At 36.0% G+C, this 23,997-nt stretch overlaps 1 protein-coding gene across 1 annotated transcript in view; it reads right to left on the bottom strand.

Moving 5' to 3' along the window:
- LOC128986734 (muscle-specific protein 300 kDa) overlaps positions 1–23,997 on the bottom strand; it is a 183,790-nt gene that overhangs the window by 48,836 nt on the left and 110,957 nt on the right. The window contains exons 67-92 of the mRNA XM_054407239.1: positions 19,069–19,244; positions 18,671–18,802; positions 18,175–18,366; positions 17,136–17,306; positions 16,701–16,814; positions 15,859–16,098; positions 14,974–15,117; positions 14,569–14,766; positions 13,620–13,811; positions 12,953–13,141; positions 12,646–12,752; positions 12,128–12,248; positions 11,394–11,603; positions 10,891–10,986; positions 10,069–10,264; positions 9,066–9,301; positions 8,097–8,311; positions 7,325–7,509; positions 6,245–6,539; positions 5,360–5,519; positions 4,821–5,011; positions 4,219–4,363; positions 3,783–3,938; positions 2,958–3,131; positions 1,690–1,794; positions 1,064–1,168 (exon numbers count right to left, since the gene is read on the bottom strand). Coding sequence (XP_054263214.1) covers positions 1,064–1,168; positions 1,690–1,794; positions 2,958–3,131; positions 3,783–3,938; positions 4,219–4,363; positions 4,821–5,011; positions 5,360–5,519; positions 6,245–6,539; positions 7,325–7,509; positions 8,097–8,311; positions 9,066–9,301; positions 10,069–10,264; positions 10,891–10,986; positions 11,394–11,603; positions 12,128–12,248; positions 12,646–12,752; positions 12,953–13,141; positions 13,620–13,811; positions 14,569–14,766; positions 14,974–15,117; positions 15,859–16,098; positions 16,701–16,814; positions 17,136–17,306; positions 18,175–18,366; positions 18,671–18,802; positions 19,069–19,244 — 4,445 coding nt within the window. The remainder of the gene's footprint in view (positions 1–1,063; positions 1,169–1,689; positions 1,795–2,957; positions 3,132–3,782; positions 3,939–4,218; positions 4,364–4,820; positions 5,012–5,359; positions 5,520–6,244; positions 6,540–7,324; positions 7,510–8,096; positions 8,312–9,065; positions 9,302–10,068; positions 10,265–10,890; positions 10,987–11,393; positions 11,604–12,127; positions 12,249–12,645; positions 12,753–12,952; positions 13,142–13,619; positions 13,812–14,568; positions 14,767–14,973; positions 15,118–15,858; positions 16,099–16,700; positions 16,815–17,135; positions 17,307–18,174; positions 18,367–18,670; positions 18,803–19,068; positions 19,245–23,997) is intronic.

The raw sequence follows: 23,997 nt of genomic DNA, 5'->3' as shown, positions 1-23,997 counted from the left end.
GTTCCCGTAATTTTGTGTATTCATGAAGGTTGCGAGGGCAGTTGACACAACCCACATCTCCATAAGAACAATGTTGCTAGTCTGTCAGAATACTGACGGTTTTACAGAGAACAGCATGTTTTATTATCATTATAGACTAAAACCCCTTCAATATATATATATACAACTTATATACAACTTCTTAGATGTTGTAAGATGGAATTGCATAGTAACAAATACAAGAAAATAGACGTAGAAAATAAAATGTAGGAAATACTACTTTTAAGTTCAAATATAATAAAACATATTTGCTCCCATTGAAAATACAGTATTTAAATTAGTGATGAGTCAAACCACAAAAACTAAGGAGAGGTTTTGGTTTTGAGATTTGATCGGCAAGGTTCAAGAATAAAAATTAAAATCAAAACTTGGTTCTTTCAGGTTTCAAGTGTCTTAGTAATCAGGGTCGGGAGTTCAATTTCTTTCAGTTTTGATTGCATACATTATTATTATTACGTATTGTTTTGTATCTTTAACCAACAGGAATAACATTTTGCCTTCAAGTTTTGAGGCTTGGGTTTGGACTTTAATGCTTTTGGTTTTAAGATTTATCCTAACATTCCTGGTTTTAATCATCACTATTATTTATAATGAGAGAAAATCAAATATCGCTCAGGTTGAATTTTTACTTCAAACAATGTTTAACAGTATCTCCCTTACCAAGTGTTTAGCCCTTGCTACACCCCAAGTTGAGGGAGTTACCCAAGAAGACACCCAAAATCCTCCTAACAGCTTAAAAAATGGAATGAAATGAAATGAAAATCCTTCTTTATTGAGGCGAACTTAGGACCTCGTGGTCTTTTCTTACAGTTAACCTAAAAAAAAAAAATTACACACAGTTGACAGAAGCGCTTTTACAAAACTGAAATCCAAAAAATGTTTGCGTTTTGTTATTTTTATTAATGTTTTTATGTTTTTAGTTTTGGTTTGGACCATAACTAATTTAAATGTTGTTAATGGTTTATACAAATTAAAACAAAATTATTCTTTAAGTAGTAATCATAAGTTATAGATGACTGCTGACCTGATTCTTTTGGTCTGCAACCCATTGTCCCAATGTTGCGAGTTGGCGGTCCTTCTCTTCTAATTCAGAGACAGCAGACGTCAACGCAGACAAACGATTTTGCGCCTGAAAATAGAGAGTAAACATAAAAGCAAGTCCAGTATATAATCTTGAGGTTGTAAATTAACAAATGAAAAACATATTAATAAAACTTTAAAGAATTTATGTTTAACTGTGTGAAGTTAGAAAACATGTTTTAAAAATTATTCAGCAAAAAACTTCTTATGTTATTTTTATATAATGGCTAACTTAAGCTACTACAAGCTGGTATTTTACATGACCATTATAAAACTACCTGTCAAAAAATGATGACATAATAGCTATTTTTACTCTAAATAAATAATAATTTTTTGGAGGTTTTTTGTAAACAAATAGTTAATTGCTGCAAAAGAATGTATATGGATACTTAAATTTAAGGAATTGTTGATATCTGGCTTTTCTGCAAGAGGAAATCTAAATACACTTAGGGTTTCAAGACCTAGGAAATAACATTATATTGGAAATGTTGAGTAAAAACAGGTTGAAAACCTTCAACAAGATATCAGAGTAAACATGACTAAATAACAAAATTGTGCACATCCACTTACCTTTTCTATCTCAAGGTTTACTTTGTCAATGAACCCTTCATCTCTCAACCTCTTAAGCAGTTTCTGGAGACGAATTGTTTGTGGTTCTTCGTCCTTTACTTGGCTCTATCATTCAAAACATCATGCAAACACAAATGAAAACACCAACACAGTAAAACCATGCAGTTAAAGAATAAGAAAACACATAAAACTGAATACACATAAAAAGGTCCCTTTGACTGAGAAAGGAAAACATTTGTGTTGGTAAAAAAATATAAATAAAAAGAAAACTGATTTCTGATTTCTCTAACCACTGTTCTGACAACTAATCTACAAATATAGTGGAAGATTTATTAACTTGTTGTTGTAGCAAAAATGCTAAAGGACGAGTTTTTTTATCTTTCATCAATTGATTTCAATGTAAGTTTACTATTTATTATAACCTAGGCCTATTAGAATTTTTGGGAAAAAAGATAAAAAGAAAAAGTGAGTCGTGGCTTTACATAAATGAAAATTTGTAATATTAAATAACATAAGCTTTTCCTCTGAAATGCTTGAATCACAAGTCATTTGGAAGCTATTTTCAAGGGTAAAAAAATGAAATGTTAACACATTAATATTTTTTTCCTAAAATAAATCATGATTAGACAAGAAATATATAAATTAACCATGCAAACACATATTTGGAGTGTAAATATAAAACACATTTTACTATAAAACAAAACTAAAGAATCTACATAACACAGTTTCAGATATAGGCCTACACACAAAAGTGAGTGCATTTCACTCTGCAGGAATATTCTTTATGCACATTTGTCAATTTAAAAATTATATCGCTTTTGAAGTCAAACACCAAAATATTTTGTGCTTTTAACCAAACTTAGTTGTAAATCGTATCTGTGCAGTGTAATGTACCAGTGTTAAGTAACAAAACTACAGTTAAAAAATGTATTTATGTATGTAGTAGAATCATGCCAATTTGAACTATGTCAAATGAATCTTCTTTTGGTTAGGAAAATGTCTTATTTTGTCTTGTAATGCACATGTAGGTCCCTCAAAAACTTAAGTTAGTTTTCTGATACAATACATTTTAGACTGCACTCTAGTGTAAAAGTGATAAAACAGGTGTGGCAGGTACGTATGTCGTTTTCTCTTTTCCCCTTGTCCTGTTTGGATTTGGCAGATTTATATGGTCATAAAGCAAATATATAGCAACACTACTGTATGTGATAAAAACGGTATAGACCATGGCATGCACTACACAATAGGAAACACAGCAAGGTGATCACCTGATCTATAAGGTCCTCGAGACGTATCCTAACAGCGATCTCTTTGTCAGGTATAGGTGCGTGGGCCGGGTCCTGGGGTGACGAGGGGCGAGAGATACAAGCAGCCGCAGCTTCGCAGGCTTGTACTGCAACAGCCAGTCGGGACTTTTCACCCTGTAGCCTGTTGTGTAACACCTGCAGACAACGATAGGCCAAGAGGTCAAGAAGGAACCACTTCCGGTGTTTATCCATCATTAGAGATAATAGTGTAAGAACCTTAACATTACTACTTCAACACTTTTTGCAGTGAACAATGTACTTTGTGTACAAATTTTAAGCTAATACGAAGCAAATGTAGAGTGAAGTATTTTACCTAATAAGTTAAAATCTGTTGTTTCTTTAGTCATGACATTTCCTAAAGCCCAATAACCTAGGACATCTATAGCACGTTTAAACGTGTTAACCCGGCTTCAAAGAGTCACTGACTTTCATCAGGAATGAAACGGTTTTTTTAGCCATTTGGTTAAAGTTTGACAACACCGACAGAGTAGGGAGTGTACTTAAAAGCAATGATGATTGAACAGTGCGTCTAAAATGAATGAGATGTCACCTTTATTACTGACTAAGACAAGTTGGTTCTGGATCTTTTATTTTAGCCAATCAGTCCAGCAGGTTCCAGTATTGAACTGTTAAATAGCTTCAGACTTTTCTGAGGATTCAGGATCAAAGGTGGCGGATTCTATAACCGCCCAGCTGTCCAAAAACAGATTCGAAACTGAATTTTCAGTACTGAAACCAGATAACTAGTTATGAGTTGTTTTTAAAAAGAGACTTAGTGATACTCACCCTAGCTTGTTCCAGCTGATCCTGTGCCTCCGCTAGTGAAAGTCCGTCGTCTACCTTCAGTGTCACCAGGGGCTCACACTCGTCCAGGTTGGCCATGATACTCTCCAGTGTGTCCTCATACTGCTGGAACTTGGCCAATGAGTCTACCAGTCGAGCCTGCACAAACAGCACACATCACAAACTCATCCTAAAACTTCTTCCTGGTTTCCCAATAAGTACAAACAAAGTTTTGATAAAACCCTTTAAAGAATATGACAAACTGTTGTTCATCCTCTAAATCACGAGGTAATTTGACTAACCATCATCACCTTCACAAATCTCACTTGAAAATTATTAACAAACAACAATGTTATATACCTATATAATGTGTGCATTATTGATTGGGTGACAGCAGACCTTGCTGAATTAATAGAATTGCATTGAACTGTATATATACCTTAATCTGCTGAGCAGTGTGTAGTAGTGAGTTGTAGCTGTCCTGTACATTAGACAGTTGCTGCTCTATCACAGCTCCAATGTCCGGGTACCTCTCTATCTGGCTGTGGCCCTTAGCCTTCAACTCATCCAGCTTAGCTTGGTACCTGAACAGCAGCACGAGTAAATGTCAGTAACAGACATAATCAATATGAAAGGGTGGCTTCATTGCAATGAATATCAAGACAATAGTTCACCTGGGATGATATATTTTCTCTGAGTAGTCTATGACAGTGGAAACTTAAAGACTTTAACTAGTTTTATACAGCAAAAAACTGTAATTATTGAATTTGGAGGAATCTGGCAACCTATTATGTGTAATTAATTTCATGTAGGTATGCTAGATTTGATTTTTATGTTTCCAGTATTTCAACAATGTAAACTTGAAAAACATTTCAAACCAACAACACATAAAAAAATCATTTACAGCAAAGTAAAGTGTACGTACATATAGTGAAAAGTAGCCTAAAATCTCAAAAATTACTGTCAAGAGTGTATTCCACAGATTGCAAACCAACAGACAAGTTGTATTTATCTATTGTATATGGGTGGGATAGCTGGTACCTCTGTATCTCGGCCAGCAGTGCGTCATGACTGATGATCTGCTCCTGTGTCTGCTCCCTGTTGGTGATGTAGAGAGAGTTGTGAGCCATCAGCTGGAAGGATATCTGCAGCAGCCACTTCTCAGTCTCCTGCAGTGACTGTTGATACGTGGAGTGTTCTTGTATCTCTCGCTCGACTGACTCTCTCTTCACCTGTGCGACAAGAGTAAAAGTTTGAGAACAATGTGGTTAATTTTAGTTCAATAGTCGTTAGCAACTATCCTGAAAAGTAAACATTTTAATTGTCATTGGCATTTGAAAGTGTTGTCTGAAACATTGGAAATCCAGCACTTGAACAGTTGATATTTTGTCACTACCATACAGGAAGGGAAGAGAAAAAAACTGAACTGTTCTTTGCTCTGAAAATTTTCATCCTATCTATAAAAAAAAAAAAAAAAAAAAAAAAAATAGGAAATAGATAACATAAAACAAACACTTTCTTTGATCAAACAGTGCAACAGTGCAAAAACTATAGATTAGACTACGTAGAGAGTAACACACCTTGCAGTCTGCGTCTAGTTTCTCCCAGCGAGCCTCCAAAGCCTTCACTTCTCTCTTGACATCGTCTTTCTTCACACACTGACTCAACTCCTCACTCTCCTCTAGCAAGTGTTCCAAGTCTGGCCGGCGGGACTCTATCTCCTCATGAATGTGTTTGAACCTGAAAATCAAATATCACACTTGTAACATTTCTAATGGTTAAGGTTTGTGCAAACTGAAACAGGAAGACTTTGAAACCTCTTAGTCAAAAACACTTAAAACTTACCAATATTAACAGGGTTTTATGAAAATTGAGTTTCTCAAAAACATTATAAAATCCATACATAAGTAATTAATTGTTATGCCATGATATAATAAACTAGGATATATACAGGGGGTGTTTTAATTTTAATTAAGACATTTTAAGGATATTCATTGACCTATAATGTTAATTATTAGCCTTGGATATACTAGGCTAATAATTAACATTATAGGTCAATGAATACCCTTAAAATATCTTAATTAAAATAAAAACACCCCCTGTATATATCCTTGTTTAGTAATGAATAATATAATAAATTTCATTATTCTCTAACATCTGTACTACACAAATAATTGTTTTTATAATTATAACAAAACTAACATTTTCACAAAACTTTAGACACAAAATAATTAAGAAAATTATCATTTTACCAATTATCAATGTAGGCTAAAAGGGGAGAAAATACAGTATACTGTCTCATAACCAACCTTGGATTGACAACTTCTCAGATTAACTGCCTAAGTTTGAAATAAAATAGATACTAGTTTATTAAGTGTACAATTAGCAGTAATTTATTTTATAAGAGACAGATTGTCTTTCTATGTTCTTTTTAACCAGTGCAGGAACCACTTTTCATTACGTACCTCTCAAGTAACGTCTTCATCTCGCCCAACTCGGCTTTCGTGTTGGGTCTCTCGGCCAGTCGCCCCTCCGTTTCACCCAGCCAAGTCTCCAGTTTGCCCTTGGAGTCATAAAAGTCGTCCCAACGGGCAACCAGTGCCTTGAGCTGAGCTGTCACACAGTTTAGATCCATATTGAGCTGGTCCCAGCTGTTACGCAGCACTGTCATTGCATCTCTCAGGGACTCCTGCTGATCACTTGGAGTTGTGTTGACAGCTCGGCTGAACACCTCCTGCATCCCGGACATGAGATGTTGACCTGTCACCAGGACAGAACGTAAGTCAAAAATCTAGTAAAAGACATGTAAGGAATCGTTTGGGTAGAGTTTGGATAGTTTACCTGAGATAGAGAGTCTAGAAGCTAATAAACACACAAAGTAACAAAATACAACATTGCTATTTCCTTCTATTACAGGGCTTCTTCAAGAGGTGGGCTGAAGAGAAAAGAAAGGTGAGAAAGTTTTTGAGAATTGATAGAGTTCAGCTAGATTGCCAGAAAAAGATTATAGTCCAGGGGAAAATAGTTACGCAATATAAGTCACAAATCATAACACGCATTTAGTCCTAATGTAGGAATGTTTCAAGGAGTGTGTGAAAAGATAAAATTTTAAAATTTTTGAAATTAGTAATAGATCGGTAGTCTATCTATAAGAAAGGTTAGCTTCCAGCTTCCAGTTTTACTTGAATGATCACATACCTCAGATCTGCATTCTTTGTTTGTTTTTTAAGTTCTAAAAAATGGTTTAGGGAGAAATTGTAAAATTTTATTTTTATGTTTTAGGGATCGAAAATGGGAAAAACCAACTATTTATCCAGCACACCCCTCACGTCCCCATAGTCCCATCAAGCTGGTGCATGAACTCCTTCAAATAAACGTAGGTTTACACAATTATATCAAATTTCATCAAAATCCTATGATTTTTATTTGAGTAAATAGGCCACAGATCTACCATCTACCATCGACCACAGGTCTTACCATGTTACCTTCAATAATAGGGAAACTCACTCGCAAGAAAATCAAAACTAGTGTTATAGCCAACTGACCTTCAGTGATGCGTGTTGCGACAAGTTTGATCGTGTCCAGTTTATCCCTGGCCCAGCCGAGGTCTCCGGAACCTATACAGTCCTTGACTGTTCCGTGAGCTCTAGACAACCAGTCCTCCACCTCCTGCTTGGCCTTCAGAAACTCTGTGTGGTCCGACAGGTTCTTCTCTACTCTGGATACCAACCTGACCAATAATAGCCACTTCAAATATGTCTACTCGCAAGATTAATTCAATACCAAGAATTATAAATGTTTAAGTTAATCTACATAATTACATATTATTGATGTTCACAGCCCAAAACTATGGTCATTTTCCGGCAAATAATATAATAATAATAAGTTGTTTGGGTGGGATAAAAACATCAGGCCGGTTTAGGAATGACAATCTTGCAATTTCATTGCTATCGAGGGGAGTACTTTGGATAAGTAGGCACTACACAACTTAGAAAAATAAGATTACTAAAGCCAATAGTAGGGCCTATAGCTTTTATTTAGTTAAGTCAGAAATGCTTATTCTAGATAGGAGGAATAACTGTGTTTGAAGATGTTTACTTAACAAATATATTGTCAGCTACAGTTACAGAAAAAATTGGTTGCAGTTTAGGTAGGTTATCTGCAGCATATAATTGAATTAATCCCATTAAATTTACAAAGAACACACGAGCAAGTATCACAGGACTTTGGAACTGTCACAAGTTTCTATGCTTAAAAAAATTGTATCTCTGTAGAACCTTTGTACGTAGAATGGGGAAAACAGTTTGAATAACTCACCCCTGTACACTAGTAAGCAGGTTAGTGTAGGCGCTCTGCAGTTGTACAGTCTCGTCTCGCACTCCAGGACAAGCGCTTAGTTCCATGAGTGCCTCACATCTGTCATTCAGCTCCTCCACGGATGGTTTCTGCGCCTGCACCTCCTCCAGGAGAGCTCGACAACGATGCAAGTCCTCGGGAGTCTTGGTGTCCCCATCGTCTGTCTCTGCATCCACCTGCACATTGATGACATGTATTAGTTTTGGCCAGAAATTATGTTGAGAACATGTCTTCACAGGGGTTTAGAACACATGGAGGTTATGGGATAAATGTTATATCTATCGGGGAAAGTCATGATGAAATTAAGTAGTGTTAATTTAGTATATCGACAGGCAGAGTTATTCTTTTTGCTGATAATGATGCAGTATTTATTTCAGGTTGATGAACATGGATTGACATCTTTAGCACAGCTGTTATGACCAACAAAAAACAAGCGTAATAACTTGTGTTCATTTTATGTGAATCTGCTTTTTGGACAAGCTAGATCTGTACTTGTTTTTTTAAGTAGGTAATAGTAAAGCTTGTTTAATTTTCAAGCCAAATGGTCACATTCTCCCTCTTTCACTATTCACGACCTATTTAAACTTAAGAACTTAAACTACGATTGCAAAATGAAACTTGATTGTCTTTTTATAAGCAAATCAATCTGAAAATCCATTCTATAATTGACTAACCACTGTGTTCCTAATGTTTTTAGATCTCTACTTAAGAGAGCTAAACCATTTGGAGTAAATAAAAGAGCTATTACTTGCTTGAATATATCTTGAGAAATATTAGTGAAATTAGTGAAAATAAACAAAATTCAAAGGAAATAGTGAAATAGCCTAATCCTTCAGTAGTTATACAAATCACCCCTTAAAGCACTTTCACCAAATTTCTTCAAATATAAGTAGGGTACATCAAAATCTACAGTAAAACATATCAGCAAACCTTTTTCTGAAAGGTGGCTAGCCATGTTTTCATACGTTCCCTTGCGTTGTTGAAGTCGTTCCAAGCGGTCAGACACTTGGCGAGTGTCCGCTGAGTGTCTGAGATCAAGTTCCGCAGACTTTCCCAGTCCGATGTCAGTTGACGAGTCTCCTGTCTCAGAGGCTCTTGACCTTCAGGCCGAGTAGACGCAAACACTGTCTCACTGGCTGCAATGGCCTTCTGCACCAATCCCTCTCCTGCAGAACAATAACAGAGAAACAGTAACACGAGTGAATCAATTAATAGTTGACTAAAATGATAAAAGTGTTGTATGTAATAAAAGATCATCAATTACGATGAGTTGGTGGCTCGGTCCGTAGCAAAGGGGATCTATAGCAGTGACAAATATGTGCTCAGTTGTCAGACAAAATCTTTCTCATTAGGGCCTATGGTTCTAGTCTTCTACTATAACGTCTCAACCCTTGCTTTACTGGATATATTCCTCCAACAGTCCCGAGGTCTATGTGGATGGGCAAATGTCAGGCTAAAAGAGGCTACAAATTTCTTGTAAAAAAGGTTAAGGTGAAATTGCCACTTTGAAACTGGTACCTACTTGAGTGGTTCCATTCAAATATGAAACTCTTTGGTTCGATTCCAAACAAGATTGTTACTAAATCGAGATGCCATTTGTCATTGGGCTAACAATTAACAGTGCTATTTATGATTAAATGTGCTTGACAAAAAATATGTTAGATAATAAGAATACCAGGATTCAGATGGTTCAATTACATAAAAATAAAAAATTATAATGGTGCGGATACACATATAAAAATAAATTTATTCAAGCAAGGAAAGTAGCCCATAGTGTATCTCAGGAAGTATAACATCCCCAAGCAGTTAAGCAGTTAAGAAACTTCTAATCAAACGGATCAAATCCCAGGGGAATGAAATGGTTCACAAAAACCGCCTGTACTCTATCAAATATATATAAATCCAATGATTACAACAATAAAGCTATCATCACCTATAGGAAGGGTGTTGGCAATATCGTTGATCTTCCACTGTTTGTCCACTGTTGCCTGTTTCTCGCCATGACAGTCGCTACATTGCTGCACAGATATTCTAGTCTTGCGGACCCAGTCTAGAGCCTCCAGGTGTGCGTTGTGGTAAGCCTCATGTTCCTTTACGTAACCCTCTAGTAGGCTGACGTTGTTGGTCACCTACACAATTTACAAGCTCAGTCAGAGACAAAACTATCAATTTATTAGTGTTCTTAATTGTACAAGAATTTGTATACTAAAACTAAGATCTAAATGTTTAAATTATTTAAAGAGTAAAAAAGGGCCTATAAAGCTCTTTAGGTACTTTCTTAATATTTTCCTCCAATTTAAAATTTGAAAGCATATATATTTCAAAACGTCTTCCTTTAACAGCTATAACTTATAACTTTCAACTAAAAAAATATTTTTTTCTGTGTATTGTAGTGATCATAGATTATGCTTCATTTATTAAAAAGTCAAATGATTGGTATTCCATAAAATATTATATGAGTGTGACACCAGTTTACAAGGTAGGCCTAAATTAAGATGGTATGACCAAGTCAAGAAGGATATGATCCAATGCGGAGGAGAAATCTAGATGGCGGAGGATGGAAAAGAGTGGAGGAGGCCAATCTACGATGCAACAAATTGACTGAGATCTGTGACGCCCCATCAGTAGTAAGTAAGTAATATACAATACATAATTAGAAAACCCACAAATTTTAAATCAAGACCTAAATTTACCACTTCAATCATACATGAAGGAAAATATGTTGTAAAAAAACTTATTGATGAGAATCACTCACTGTGTCTTGAAGTTGTTTGTATTTGTCCAGGTTGGGCTGGAAGTCCTTTGTAGGTAGTGTAGGATCATCAGCAAGCCGACTTCTGACTCTCTCAACCTGCAAAGTCATTGTACACTAAATTTTAATAGTGGAACTAGTAACAATGTTTAGATTGAACGATAAATTGGCTACAGCTGGTCCATGTAGCTGGCATGTCCACTTCGGCATCCAAAAGACAATCCTAATGGTAACGGACATAAATGACATACATTGCAGATATACTCAATAGGTAATTATTTTCCTTATCTTACATGTAAACTCATTTAACTTATACCCTCGTAATATTTACAAAATCCAGCGATTCTTTTGATGTTCTGATCCTTTGCTGTGCAGAGCTCAACAATTTGCATTACCTTCTCTGATTTATTCTCTTTCACCTTTCATTGCAGAGACAACCTACATAATCAAATAGTATTCTGATTATGTACAAGATGTCAGTATTACAATTCTCATTCAAAACCTACCAGTTCACTGTGGCTGGCAATCTCCCTCAGTAGAGAACGGAACTTCTCAAGGTTGGCTCGTTTCTCACTGAGGTCGTTGTAGAGTAGATCGTTGTTGTCGTCTGAAGTGACTTTACTCTCCAGCTCTTTCAGCCAATCAGAGAGCAGTTTGTTGGCTTTGTGGATCTCCTCTAGTTGCGAGGCTCTGTTGGTCAACTTCTGTCTCACATCCTGGTAAAATATTTGCACGTTAGCCTGTATTTTCAAACAGATGCATTTTTCCCAGGAATTAAATGATGTTGTGCTTGCCTTTAGAAGTAAAAAAAAAACATCAAAATAAGAAGCAAAGCTGTAACTAATAGCAAGACTCTTAACTAATAACAAGACAAATAGAGGTCTAAATTGTTGGTATTCCATAACAAAGTTCCAACTGTATAGAACTAGAACATTAACTCGACAACCATTGTACATTGGGATTTTCCTGTATTCATGTTTTGCTTAGGAATGAAACCGTTTCAAGCAAGATACACTTTAAGTAGGTAAGTACATACTTTCCATAGGTGGACAATTTTATTTTCTGTTTGAAGTCTTTAGGTATGTCAGGTTAGATAGAATTGTCAAGTTAATGTAGATCTTAGATAATGTAGATGCATGTGTGTTAGTTAATGTAGATGTCACTTGAAAATAGAGAAAGCTTCATTACATCACATAAAGTAGTGTAAAACATATTACCCAATGTTATGGTGCAAACATACCTGTACATCCAACACCAGTTTTTCCAGCTCTGCTTGGAGAGTGTCTGTATCTTCTTGTATCTTTGCAGCTCCATTGACTTCTGTGTTGAGGATTACTCTCTCCTTCAGCTCAAGAGCATATCTAAACAGTGAATTACCATAAACACACTATGAAAACAGTGAAGTTATTAATATCAATATCTAATACTTTAAAGGAATTCCAAGTTAACTGGAAATATTTTCTTTACCTAATCTACCTTCAAATGCCATTCGAATCCAATTTTTTGGCCTTACAACAGCTTTGACTCTTAAACTTTCCATTTAAAATGTTTATGCAATTCAGCACTTGAAGAAAACTGTTGTCTTTTGCATTGCAAATCATTTTCTGTCATATTTTTTAATATGCACTCTACCTTCCTTAGAATTATATCTTATATTGTTATTTTTTACTCTTGAAAATCTTTGTCTTTGCAATTTGACAACCATTTGAAAATTTAAATTAAAGTATTAAGATATTTAATAAGTTATTACAATCTTACCTGAGCCGGTTCTGTCCTTGTTCCAATGTTTGTCTTATTGCTTTCACACTCTGCAGTCGGTTGTTCACTTCTGTCAGAGTAGTTGGAATCTCCATGCATTCATTGACCTGCAAACAGATATGAAAGGTCAAATAAATATTTTAAAATCTGATTAAACTTTCACATCAAATATTGAAACAGACTAAAATGTTCACATATTTTTGTTTAGGACTTCAAATCAAATCAAAACAATTTACACCTCACAACCCTTTGCTTTAGCCTCTTTGTATCAATTGATCAAGGCTATAGATTGAGGCTACATAGTTACCTTGTCTCTGGTGCGGTCCACCCAGTCTTGACACTCTTGGTACAATGTGCTGTGCTGCTGATGCTCCTGGTAGTGCAGTTCCAGTCTCCTCATCATCTCCTTGGCCAATGACAACAGAGCGTTGTACTTGGTGGTCATTTGTGTGACAGCGTTGGAGATACGAGTGTCTGCGCACGTCTCCAGCAGGGTCTAGAATAAAAATAACAGGGCAATTGTACAATAGTTATTGTTAGAACAAAGGTTTTAAACCAGACAAAACAAATCTTCATTCGGATATTTCAATATGACAAATCTCCATTGAAATTATCCAATACCACAAATATTTTGTCCAAATACTTCATGACAACAAAACCTCATTGGAATGAATCAGGAAAAACAGCAGAATACTAAGACTGGTGTGGGAGTGAAATGGTAACGAGTAACAAATTGGTAGCACAGACAGTCTTCATACATATAGATTTTTGGAAATTCAGAATTCATAGATTTTTGGTTAACTGTTTTCTCAAGTGAAAATCACTGCCCTCAGTATTATAGCAGTAATATAGCATCCTCAGTGGCTAAACTAAGATTCTAAACTGGGGATCTCACTTCACAGCAAGGGCAAAATGTCGGACAGTGAATTTCATCTGGTAAAGCTGAATATTAACTGAGCAGAGACAAGTCTCACCTGTGCTTTCATGTTGAGACGGTCGAGTTCTTTCTGCCAATCAAACAGAGTCTGCAAGTGGACTTGAAACTGTTCCAGGACGTTCTTCTTCTCCTCCAAGCTGTCTTGCAGCTTGTTGTATGATCTGACAAGTGTCTCCGTCTGGTTCAACCAATCCGATGCTTCTTTGTGTTGTTCCTCATATTCTGTCCACTGTTGAGGTAAATAAGCAAAACATTATTAATAAGTAAATAACACTGGTAAATATGTCCCTAGCATATTATATGTAACACAGACATTGTCAATTACAAAATACAGCAGGCTTAATTAATACAGTGACCTGATTACACTTCCTTATCACATTTAAAAAGGTTGTAAACCATGTTTACAGGCACCTCTCAATCATCATTAACGGTAATATACAACAATAATAGTTATTTAAATCTTCGGATAACAAAAGAAATGGAGAATAGAAAACCAGAAGCATTACAGGGAACTGTAAGAACAAGTACCATACAAGGTTGCTAAAAAAGTAAACGTTTGAGACGGTCATGTTATAAGATAGGAAAATGAAGCTATGATAAAACAAATTGAGATGAAACCCCCGTTTGAAAGGTTAGCTCTCGAACATTTTGGTAAAAGGGGACATAACTAAATACAAGAGAATGTTGAAGAATACAGCCATGATTGGAAAAAATAGAGATAGTTGGTGAGGCCAGATACCATCTTTGGATATAAATGGCTATGGAAGTAAGAGTAAGTACGTGAAAAAACTCAGTTATTTTGGATGTGTTGCCAGCCTAGTGGGTAGCAACTCAGACCTTGGTGTGAGTGGGACGGGTTTGATTCCGTAGCATCACCACAAATATTTGAGGACTTTGAACGACTCACCTTAAAAGTGTTTGAGCTTCTGCCATTAAAATTGCCAATATCATAAACACTTACAGTTTTCTTAATGTCCTATATTTACCTTGACAATGCCCTCCTCAAGCAGTGTCTTGGTCCGCTGCAGACTGTCCGTGTAGTTGTCAAACTCCTCCTGTAGTATTGCCACCTCCTCCTCAATCACCTCCTTGTCTTCAGGCTCGGCCACGGCGCAGGTCACCTCTCCCTGGCGTAGAGCCTTCTGCAGCTTCTCCTCACCCACTGGCACTTCACTCTGCAACACCTGTCACACAGATTGGGGTCAATTTCCTAACAAAATTGAGTCATATTATTTTGTTTTAAACCTGAACAGTGCAGATATCTCTGTCAAAACAATGGCATATCTTACCCAAACAATGTGCTGTCATACAGAAGCAAAACTTACCAGAGAGTGATGCGGAAAATACAAAATACTCCTACTTTATTTATATGAAAGCAATAGCTTTGTTACCTTGAGTTGAGACAGTTTGCCACTGAGCGTCTCCTTGTCTCCTGTCGGCTCAGCACACTTCCCAAGCTTCTCCTTGGCCGCTCTCAACCACTGGCCAAAGTCATTCCCTGCGTCAATGAACGCTTGGTGCTGCTCTACAGTCTCCTGTAAGTCAGATAGGAATAGGGTTGAGGCAGTTTCCAAAGAATCCTCAAGGTTAGAGGTGTACGATTAAGAATTATTTAAATAAATCTTGTTCGGTTTTTCAGTAGACCATTACCAGGTTTCTTTAAGGGCACACTCCTACTCCTTAGCTTATTTTAAAAAACTAGAGTAGGTAATACATTTTTGTCAAGAGATTCAGTCTCTTAAATTTCTTGCAATATTCCCAGTCTCAAATACAATTAACCCTGTAGGATTACTAGGATATGGTGGCCAGATTCTGGAAGATATGTATGGGCTAAATACATCAAGTCAAGAATCTGGCAACCATTAGGTAATCGAAATAGATTCCTCCATGTTTCATGGCTGTTTCAGCAATTAATCAAAGTCTAAGCCTTATACATCCCTAAGGTATAGATTGTATTAGTGAACTAATAAAATCTAAAAAGATCCACACAGTGCAGCTAAGCCACACACTAACGACTAACGAGCTTAATATAGATTGTACACATATGGGAATTAAACCCCCACATGGAAACGACCTCAGCAGTACACTCGTCAATGCAACGAGTTAGCCTGTTCAGCCACTATGTAACCGTTGGCAGGACGTGATGTGCTGCTAAAGCCTAAATGAACATTGTAGTGCTTGCAGGTGATATGGTGAATTACTTTGGAGCCAATGTCTTAGCTTTAGTTTTCTGCACTGTGACGTACGTTAAAGTAGATCAGAGTACAGATGAGTACCTTCTGTTTGGCATACAGTTCTTGAGCCGTCTTGCTAAGGCTCTCGTACTTGCTGCTGATTTCACTGGCTGGAGCCGCTTGTTGTAGATCCTCCGCTTTGCTGGTCACTGACTGAATCATCGGCTGGAAGCTGACAATATCTTGCATGATACTGTTGGTCTGCCGTAGAGTCGCCTTGCGCTCTCCGATAGCCAACGAGCTCAGACCTGACCCTGTCTGGCCTTTCTTGGCTTTGGTCACCTGAGAGTTGGAAAATATAATGTTTTTTGAATCTTCACTTTACATCTTAAAATCTAAATATGTACCGTATAACAAAATATATCCCTTATAAAAGACAAACTATATGAATTGTCTTCGTAAAGTTAGAGAGACTCTTCTTATCTTTTGAGAGATTGCTAATACTAGAAATAATTGGTAGCTAGGGAAATCCTACAATTGAATAGGTAATCCAAACAATATTACAAGAGACAAAAGTAAATATTTTCAGAAAACACGAAGACTGGCGGTCACATAGCCAGATTCCAGGCGTTCAATAGCTTGTACAAGAGCTGCCAACCTTTATATTTTCAAAACAAAATATACAATGCAATAGTCATGAAAATCGCACAAAAAGTGTTGTTTGCAACTTTGTTTGGTGGAAATATTTAGTTGGTTTAGTCTCATTGGGCAAATGTATTTGTGTAAAAAAACTAAAAATCTATAAAAGTACCACTTTTGGTTCATCTTTGATGAGTATTAAAAAATGTAAGCTTGTTTGCTACCAATGTTTAACATTTAGATAATTTAAAATTGTAATGTATTCTAAAAAAATTGGTATCTGATCTTGCTATTGCGATTGTCACCTTTTGTTCACAGACTTGTTGCAGCTTAGCTTCTCTGTCTGTTATCCACTGTTGCAGTTGAGAGTATGAAGATGAGTAGTCAGCCCATTGTAGCAGACTTGTCTCTAGGTAAACCTACAAATTTCACCATATGATAGCACAGGTGTCACAAATTTGGGTTTTATTAAAGTGATAACTTTGGGCTTTTTAGCAGCAATTGTAAAGAAGATTATGATAAAAATTATAGCTTGTTGGTATACAATCTTACTATTGATCCAATGAAACCACTATATAAAGCTTATTAGTGCATTTTTAGATTGAAAAAAGGCAATAAGTGAAATACTGTGGCCACTACTTGAAACATCAACATGACCCAACAAGGAATAAGCTCAAGGTTCAATATACGGTCCACAACTTTTTAGCGACTGAACGTTAGTTACAAAATTGTGGTAATACCTTAGCAGTGGAAATCTTGCGTACAACTCTTTCCCACTCGTTCTGTATCTCCTTGAGCTGGTTGTTGATGACTTCTCTTCCATCAGATCGAGTGTTTCTCAGTACTTTCTCCCCACAGTTGACCGTGGCGTGAACCAAACTCTGACCTTCTTCTCGATTGCGCAGAAGCTCCTGTAGGGATGAGTAGTTTACTAGTTTAGTGTTGAGATTGGTAAAAGTTTCTTAGCTATCATAGGAGTAGTAAATTTTAAGATATTCCAGCTTTTTGCTCTAAGGAGTTACAACAAAAATACCTTCATCATTTACAGACTGTAGAAAATTTCAACAGATATGCCTTTATCATTTTTAAATTCTAACCAGTCATTGCCTAAAACAGGTAATCAAATCAAATAGTGGCTTTCTCATTCTGTAAAACCGTAGTGAAGGCTTTTACAGTCAAAACGAAACCATACAAGCTCAACCATTCATCAAGAGCTGACATTAGCAGCAATACAGACATAAACTAACCCTCTTTCACAGTAAAACAGTGACAAAACTTTCCCTCTTAATTTTTGTAACTTTTGACAATTAATTGTTATGACATCAAAGATGTTTTATAGCTTAAGCTGGGTTTTCCTAGCACAAAGGCAGAGCAGGGGGAGTGGAGTCTACTCTCCTCTTGTCTTTGATAATTTAATGGTATTGTTTTCCTAGAAGCACAACGGACTGCCACAGGACGAGCGGGAAATCACTTTTCCACACTCCACTGTCCGCGTACAGCACTACGCTTCCACGCTAATGAAAACTCAACTTTATTGTAATTTCTTATTTTTGTTTGTACGGATTAGACAGTGAATAGAACAGATATCATTAATATAAATCAACACACTCTTTTCGCTCAATTCAACTATGTCGAGGTGTATTTCACACCAGTATAATTTAATTTACACAAAGAAATCAGAACAAAGTCAAATGTAAATCATTCTAAACATTATTCTATAAATACCAGATTATTTTACTTTTAACTGTTTTGATACAAAAAAGGTATATAGTTTCCTACCTGTATCTGCACCAGCCTGGTCTCTAGTTGTTCTCTGGTAGCATTGCTTGATGCTTGACTGCATCTCCTTATCACTTCTTTGGCGTTCTCGATCCACGCCTGACCCTTGTGTAGATTGTCCTCGTATTGCTTGTGTTGTTCGTGGTTTGTCTCTACCTTCTTCAACACATCTTTTGCTAGATTGACTTGCACCTAAAAAATAACATAGACTTTCAAATTATTTGATACTCTATTGACACGTCCTTATTGTATTGATTTAATATACAAATTTTTGTAAAACTGCAATATCAGTTTTCTTTTATTGTTTTTTTTTTTTTTTTTTTTTTTTTTTTTTTTTTTTTTTTTTTTTTTTTTTAGAGCTAAAAGTGTACCTTCTTATCTTTTCATTGATAAAAATTCTACATATTTCTAGGATAGTTCAATTATCATTTGCAAAGATGGTGATTGTAAAAATTTATCTGTACAGTTTTCAAACAATTTTTCACTACTAACTCACCTGATATCTAGAGTTGAGATGTCTCAATTGGTTGTTGACGTAAGTGTCGAGATGTGAAGACAGCAACACTGCAGCTGTCTGGTTGAACCTTTCAATCTGATCCTGACCTTTCTCTAGCTGATCAAGCACATCCTGGGGGGAAACCAAACAGTAAATTAATACAAGGTAACATAATACATATTCTAAAACTAAAATCAATGTAGACAAAATTAAAAAAATAAAGCAAATTAAAAACAAATTCAAACTATAGAACAGTTTTTCCTAAAAAAAATTGCAACCTGCATTCATAAACAGCGCTTCCAACTGGTTCCACTAAAAGGGTTCCATTAAACAACTATTTCTCAAACAATTAAAATATAAACTCTGATTTTAGTAGCCTCTAGTGGTTGGAAACTCACCCGTGTGTCCTTTACTTGTTTCTGTTTCTCCTGTACGGTCGCCAACAATGCATTCTTCTGCGCCTTAACTAGAATGTCCATCTGCTGCAGCCAGTCAGACAATCTCTCATACTCATCTTTGTAATCCCTCCATTGAACCACCATGGCTTCCATCTGCTCCTTCTGCAGCTTGATTTCTGGAAATTAAAACAAACCGTGTGATTCTTTCTTTAGGTAGGAAATTATTTTCAATCTTGATTCACAGGTCCTTTAAAGCAAGTGTCATAAGAATTTAAAGTGGTATTTGGGGTCAACCGTGTTAGTTGGAGACTGCTGCAAGACATTTTACTCTTTGAAAACACATCCTCAGTCTCATTCATCATCTAAGGGATCAGTTGCTGAAGGTCTAATTCCCGGAAGGTCTAATTAGACCTTCGACACACATTTTGCAGTTTGTACTTGTTGCTGAGGGTCTAATCTGGTAGTATGTCGAAGGTCTAATTCCCGGAAGGTCTAAGAGTACAGTCAATGCAAAAAACTTATCCACTGATACTGTTTTAGACCTTGCGGGATTAGACTTTGGGCACAAAATGTTACTTTTTTAAATAAATGTTTATATAATGAGAGTTGCTGAAGGTCTAATTCCCGGAAGGTCTAAGGTTCGAGTCCCGGAAGGTCTAATTCCCTGAAGGTCTAAGATTCGAGTCCCTGAAGGTCTAAGATTCGAGTCCCGGAAGGTCTAAGATTCGAGTCCCGGAAGGTCTAAGATTCGAGTCCCGGAAGGTCTAAGATTCGAGTCCCGGAAGGTCTAAGATGCGGGCGGGCATTGCGTCGCCATAGATGAAGGCTATACAAGCAGGCAATAACGCAACAACTTGAGTTGTAATTATCGATATGTTTCATTCGCTCCAAGATGGTTCACTCCAAAAAGTAATTTTACAAATTATTTGCCTGTTCATTCACTCCACTGTTCATTCAATCCAACGGGTATAGTTAGCTCTATAAGTAGACTAACAAGTAGAGAATATATTTTTTTGAATTTTACTGTACATTTTATACAATATCAACAACATGTTTTATAATTAACTAGTGTCCCTGTTGCTCGAAATCGAGCAATTGCTAAGTATTACAGGCGTTATTTTAAAACGAAAAACAGTCATATTTTTTATGACTATAAAAGATTCGACTCAAAGATTATGGAATACTTAAGATGTAGATAACAGATCGATATAATCAACATTTCTTGTAAATATGTTATCATTTTTCGAAAGCTGATTTGGTTTTTTAGTGTTTATAACACACATTATTTCTATTTCTTCCCCTTGGTGGTGTTCTATGACTTTCCTATGTTTCCATAGTTTGCAAATCGTCTCTTTCAATGATTACTAAGAAATGCAGCACAGTGTTAATTCAGTTTTCTTTTTAGTATATCAATTTAACCAGGCTCTCTCGTTTTAGCGAATTTCCCTATAGGGAAGTAGCTATTACCGTAGGTCTCATGGTAAGACTTAGGCCCGGGACCGATTTACTTTTTCATTTTGATGTCCCCAGAGGCCAAAAACACCATTCGTTCAAATTTGTATATATGTATATATATATATACATATATATATATATCTAATATATAAAATTCTCGTGTCACAGTGTTTGTCTGCAAACTCCTCCGGAACGACTTCACCGATCGTTATGAAATTTGGTGTGTAAATTCTGTAGGTATGCGAATAGAAAGTAAACTATTTCCCGTTTCGAAATTCTTAAAAGGGCTCCGCCCCAGTGGCTCTGGAGTTTCCCATGTTAACCTTATGAGAAATGGAATTAATGAATCTTAACAGCTGTTTCAATTAAACAAGTTGGTTCTGTTCTATGATGTTCAATAGCATTAAAGTTACAAGGATTACCAACAGGGTGCAGCACTATTATTTCTTTTACATTTATGACAACAGCTAATTTGCAACCAAAAGGTGAGTGAGCGTAGCGAACGAACTTCAACCTGGAGGCGAGTTAGCGTAGCGAACGAGCTAACCTGAAGGCAAGTGAGCGCAGCGATCGAGCTCCAACCTAAAGGTGAGTGAGCGTAGCGAACGAGCTCCAACCCAAAGGTGAGTGAGCGTAGCGAACGAACTTCAACCTGGAGGCGAGTTAGCGTAGCGAACGAGCTAACCTGAAGGCAAGTGAGCGCAGCGAACGAGCTCCAACCTAAAGGTGAGTGAGCGTAGCGAACGAGCTCCAACCCAAAGGTGAGTGAGCGTAGCGAACGAACTTCAACCAGGACGTGATTGAGCGATGCGAACGAGATCATCTTGAAAATTAAACTTAACGGTACTTTCTTTCCATCGGTCTGTCTTAGGGGAAACCTATAACTTTGGCGATACGAAGTTCGCCGGGTCAGCTAGTATATATATAGATTTATATATATGTGTGTCCGTGAACACGATAACTTGAGTAATTTTTATCCGATTTTGATGAAATTTGGTTTGAAGGTGTAAGGCGGGATAAACTTGAATGAGTTTGCGATCCAGCATGATCGGACCATGGGAACAGGATTTTATGGGGGGTTTTATGGGGTAAAAATTGGTTTTTCTCACTTTTGACCCTCAAAACACAAAATTTCCAATTTTTCTCTAAACCTTCTTAAAGAGCTTAAAAAAACAAACAATTCAGTATATCAAAGTGTTTTTGTACGGTTATTGGTTACGGAGAAAACAAAAAAAAATTTAAATTCCCATGTTATCCTTATGGAGAATATTGTAAAATGTTGTAGTTTGCTTGTTTATGGATATCTTTTGATCAAACTTGGCAAATATATTCATTTTATACTAAGCAATAATTATTTTACTTAAAACACACTATTTATAAGTTTCCTTGTAGCAACAAACCTAGGTACTCGTTAAACCTAATGTTATTTAAATAGACCAATTGAAAATCTATTCAGCCAAATGGAAATTCGCTTAGACGGCAGGTTTGCTGCGGCTGGGGTATTTTCCCATTGTAATAATTACGCCAACCCAAATTCAAATAGTAACTATTTAATTTCAACCGAGTAAGTAAATGTTTGTGGCAAACTAATATTAGCAAACTTATTGACTGTTTACAATTAACATATGTTCTTCTCTTCACTTTTAATTTCTGACAACAGCTGGAGTTTCATAACAATATTTGTTTCCCATGTTAATCTTATGGAGAAATACGAAACTTTAAAGGGCTCCAGGGCCTCAACCTCTCATTATTTCCCTAAAATGAAAGTTTCCTGCACAACTTACACATAACTGCACAGGTTACCCTCTTTCCAATGACACCAAAAGCATGTCAATCGGTTCAGTAGTTTTGGAGGAGTAATTGTCACAAAAATCCTGCTTGCGTATTAAATAAGTACGAGGTGTTAGCCCGTCCTACGTACGGGAATTCAGTAGTCAGTTAAAACCGTGTACAATTCAGATCAGCTAGTTAAAAAAGACAAAGTTTCTTGCAGTTTTAATGTGAAAAATCATCTTTAAACAAATTTTGTGCGACCAAATATGTTTTTATGCTTTTTAAATCCGATAATTTTACAATAAAACAGCAATTCTGCAATTTTTACGATGTGAAAAACGTTGAAGTGAGATTTGCAGCCGATTCGCACAGACGCACACTGATTATAAGTAGCATACAGTAGAGAGAGTAATAGCTTTGACTATTAATACAACACTTCTTTATCTTATACAACTTATGTATCCAATAGTCAAAGGTAATAGTCAATTGAGAAGTGTAGAGACCTAGTCAACGATACTACCTTCTATAGCATACCTGCCTCTTCCATAATTATTATCACCACAATGCCACAATACAACTAACTTACTATACACAATTTCCAGTAGGTCTGAATAGAAACGACCTAAAATAAAACGATAATATCCAATAAAATTCACAGTACACATAATTTAACTTTGGTGTCCTAACATCAAACTAATCGTCACACCTATCCTTTGTTTGAATTTCACTGCATTAATTACTAAATAAATAAGTCTAAACAAAGAAAAGTAAAAACAATAACAATTTGTTTTGAAACAGCTGTTTGGTTCAAATAACATTCATTTGAAAAAAAGAACTGGTCACATGTAGCAGGAATATAAAAAGTAAACACGCTAAAGCTAATGACGTAATTGTCAATGTTTATTATCCATACGGTTATCAGTTCTACCCTTGATAATTACCCACCCTCATTGAATATATGTACATCGTAATTTCCCATATTAGTTCATTTAAACTACAATATATTCATAGTTTAAATAAAAGTGATATTTTCACGTTTGGGGGCGCTGATATAGGCACCCCCAAACGTAACCACAACTCAACACGATTTCATAAAACATGTAAACATTGTTATTTTTCTATTCTTTCCTTGAAAAGTGGAGCAGTAAAATAATTTGCATTTATCCTTTTTTATTAGGCTCGTGTACAGAGCCTCAATTTGTTCTGTGGTTTAATTAATTTTGGTCCAAACTATTTTAAACTGTGGTCTAATTATCTCTACTAATCTGACTTATTTCCTATAATCAATGAAAAAATAAGAGTAAATAAAATAACCTCATAGTTCCATAGTTTATATTTAATCAGCTGTTAGTTAAAACAAATTATATTGCTCTAAAACAAATCAAGATTACAAAGATTGCTTTAAAAAATATTTTGAACATCCTAGTATTTTACTATGTATATTTAATTAATCCTGTCATCCTCTTACAGAAGAATTGAACGTATCAATGATTAGCATTACACATAGTATAAATAAGTCAACGCTAAGTATGTCTTTACATTTTTATCCAAATGCTGAATTTGTGACACAAAAGCTGAATGTTTACAGCTGTTATATTAAGCAAATTATTTTATGCCGAAAGCTAGTTTAGAATCTTAGCGTCGGCTGCTAGACTTTTTAAAAATTAAAACTTAATTTATCAAAAACTGGGACCCAAAACT

Source organism: Macrosteles quadrilineatus, unplaced genomic scaffold (assembly GCF_028750875.1).
Source record: "Macrosteles quadrilineatus isolate MER2022 unplaced genomic scaffold, UCM_ALF_1.0 Scaffold_2__2_contigs__length_208266976, whole genome shotgun sequence".
NCBI lineage: Eukaryota > Metazoa > Arthropoda > Insecta > Hemiptera > Cicadellidae > Macrosteles > Macrosteles quadrilineatus.
The sequence above is the reverse complement of the archived record's forward strand: the minus strand, read 5'-3'. Positions and strand labels throughout refer to the sequence as shown.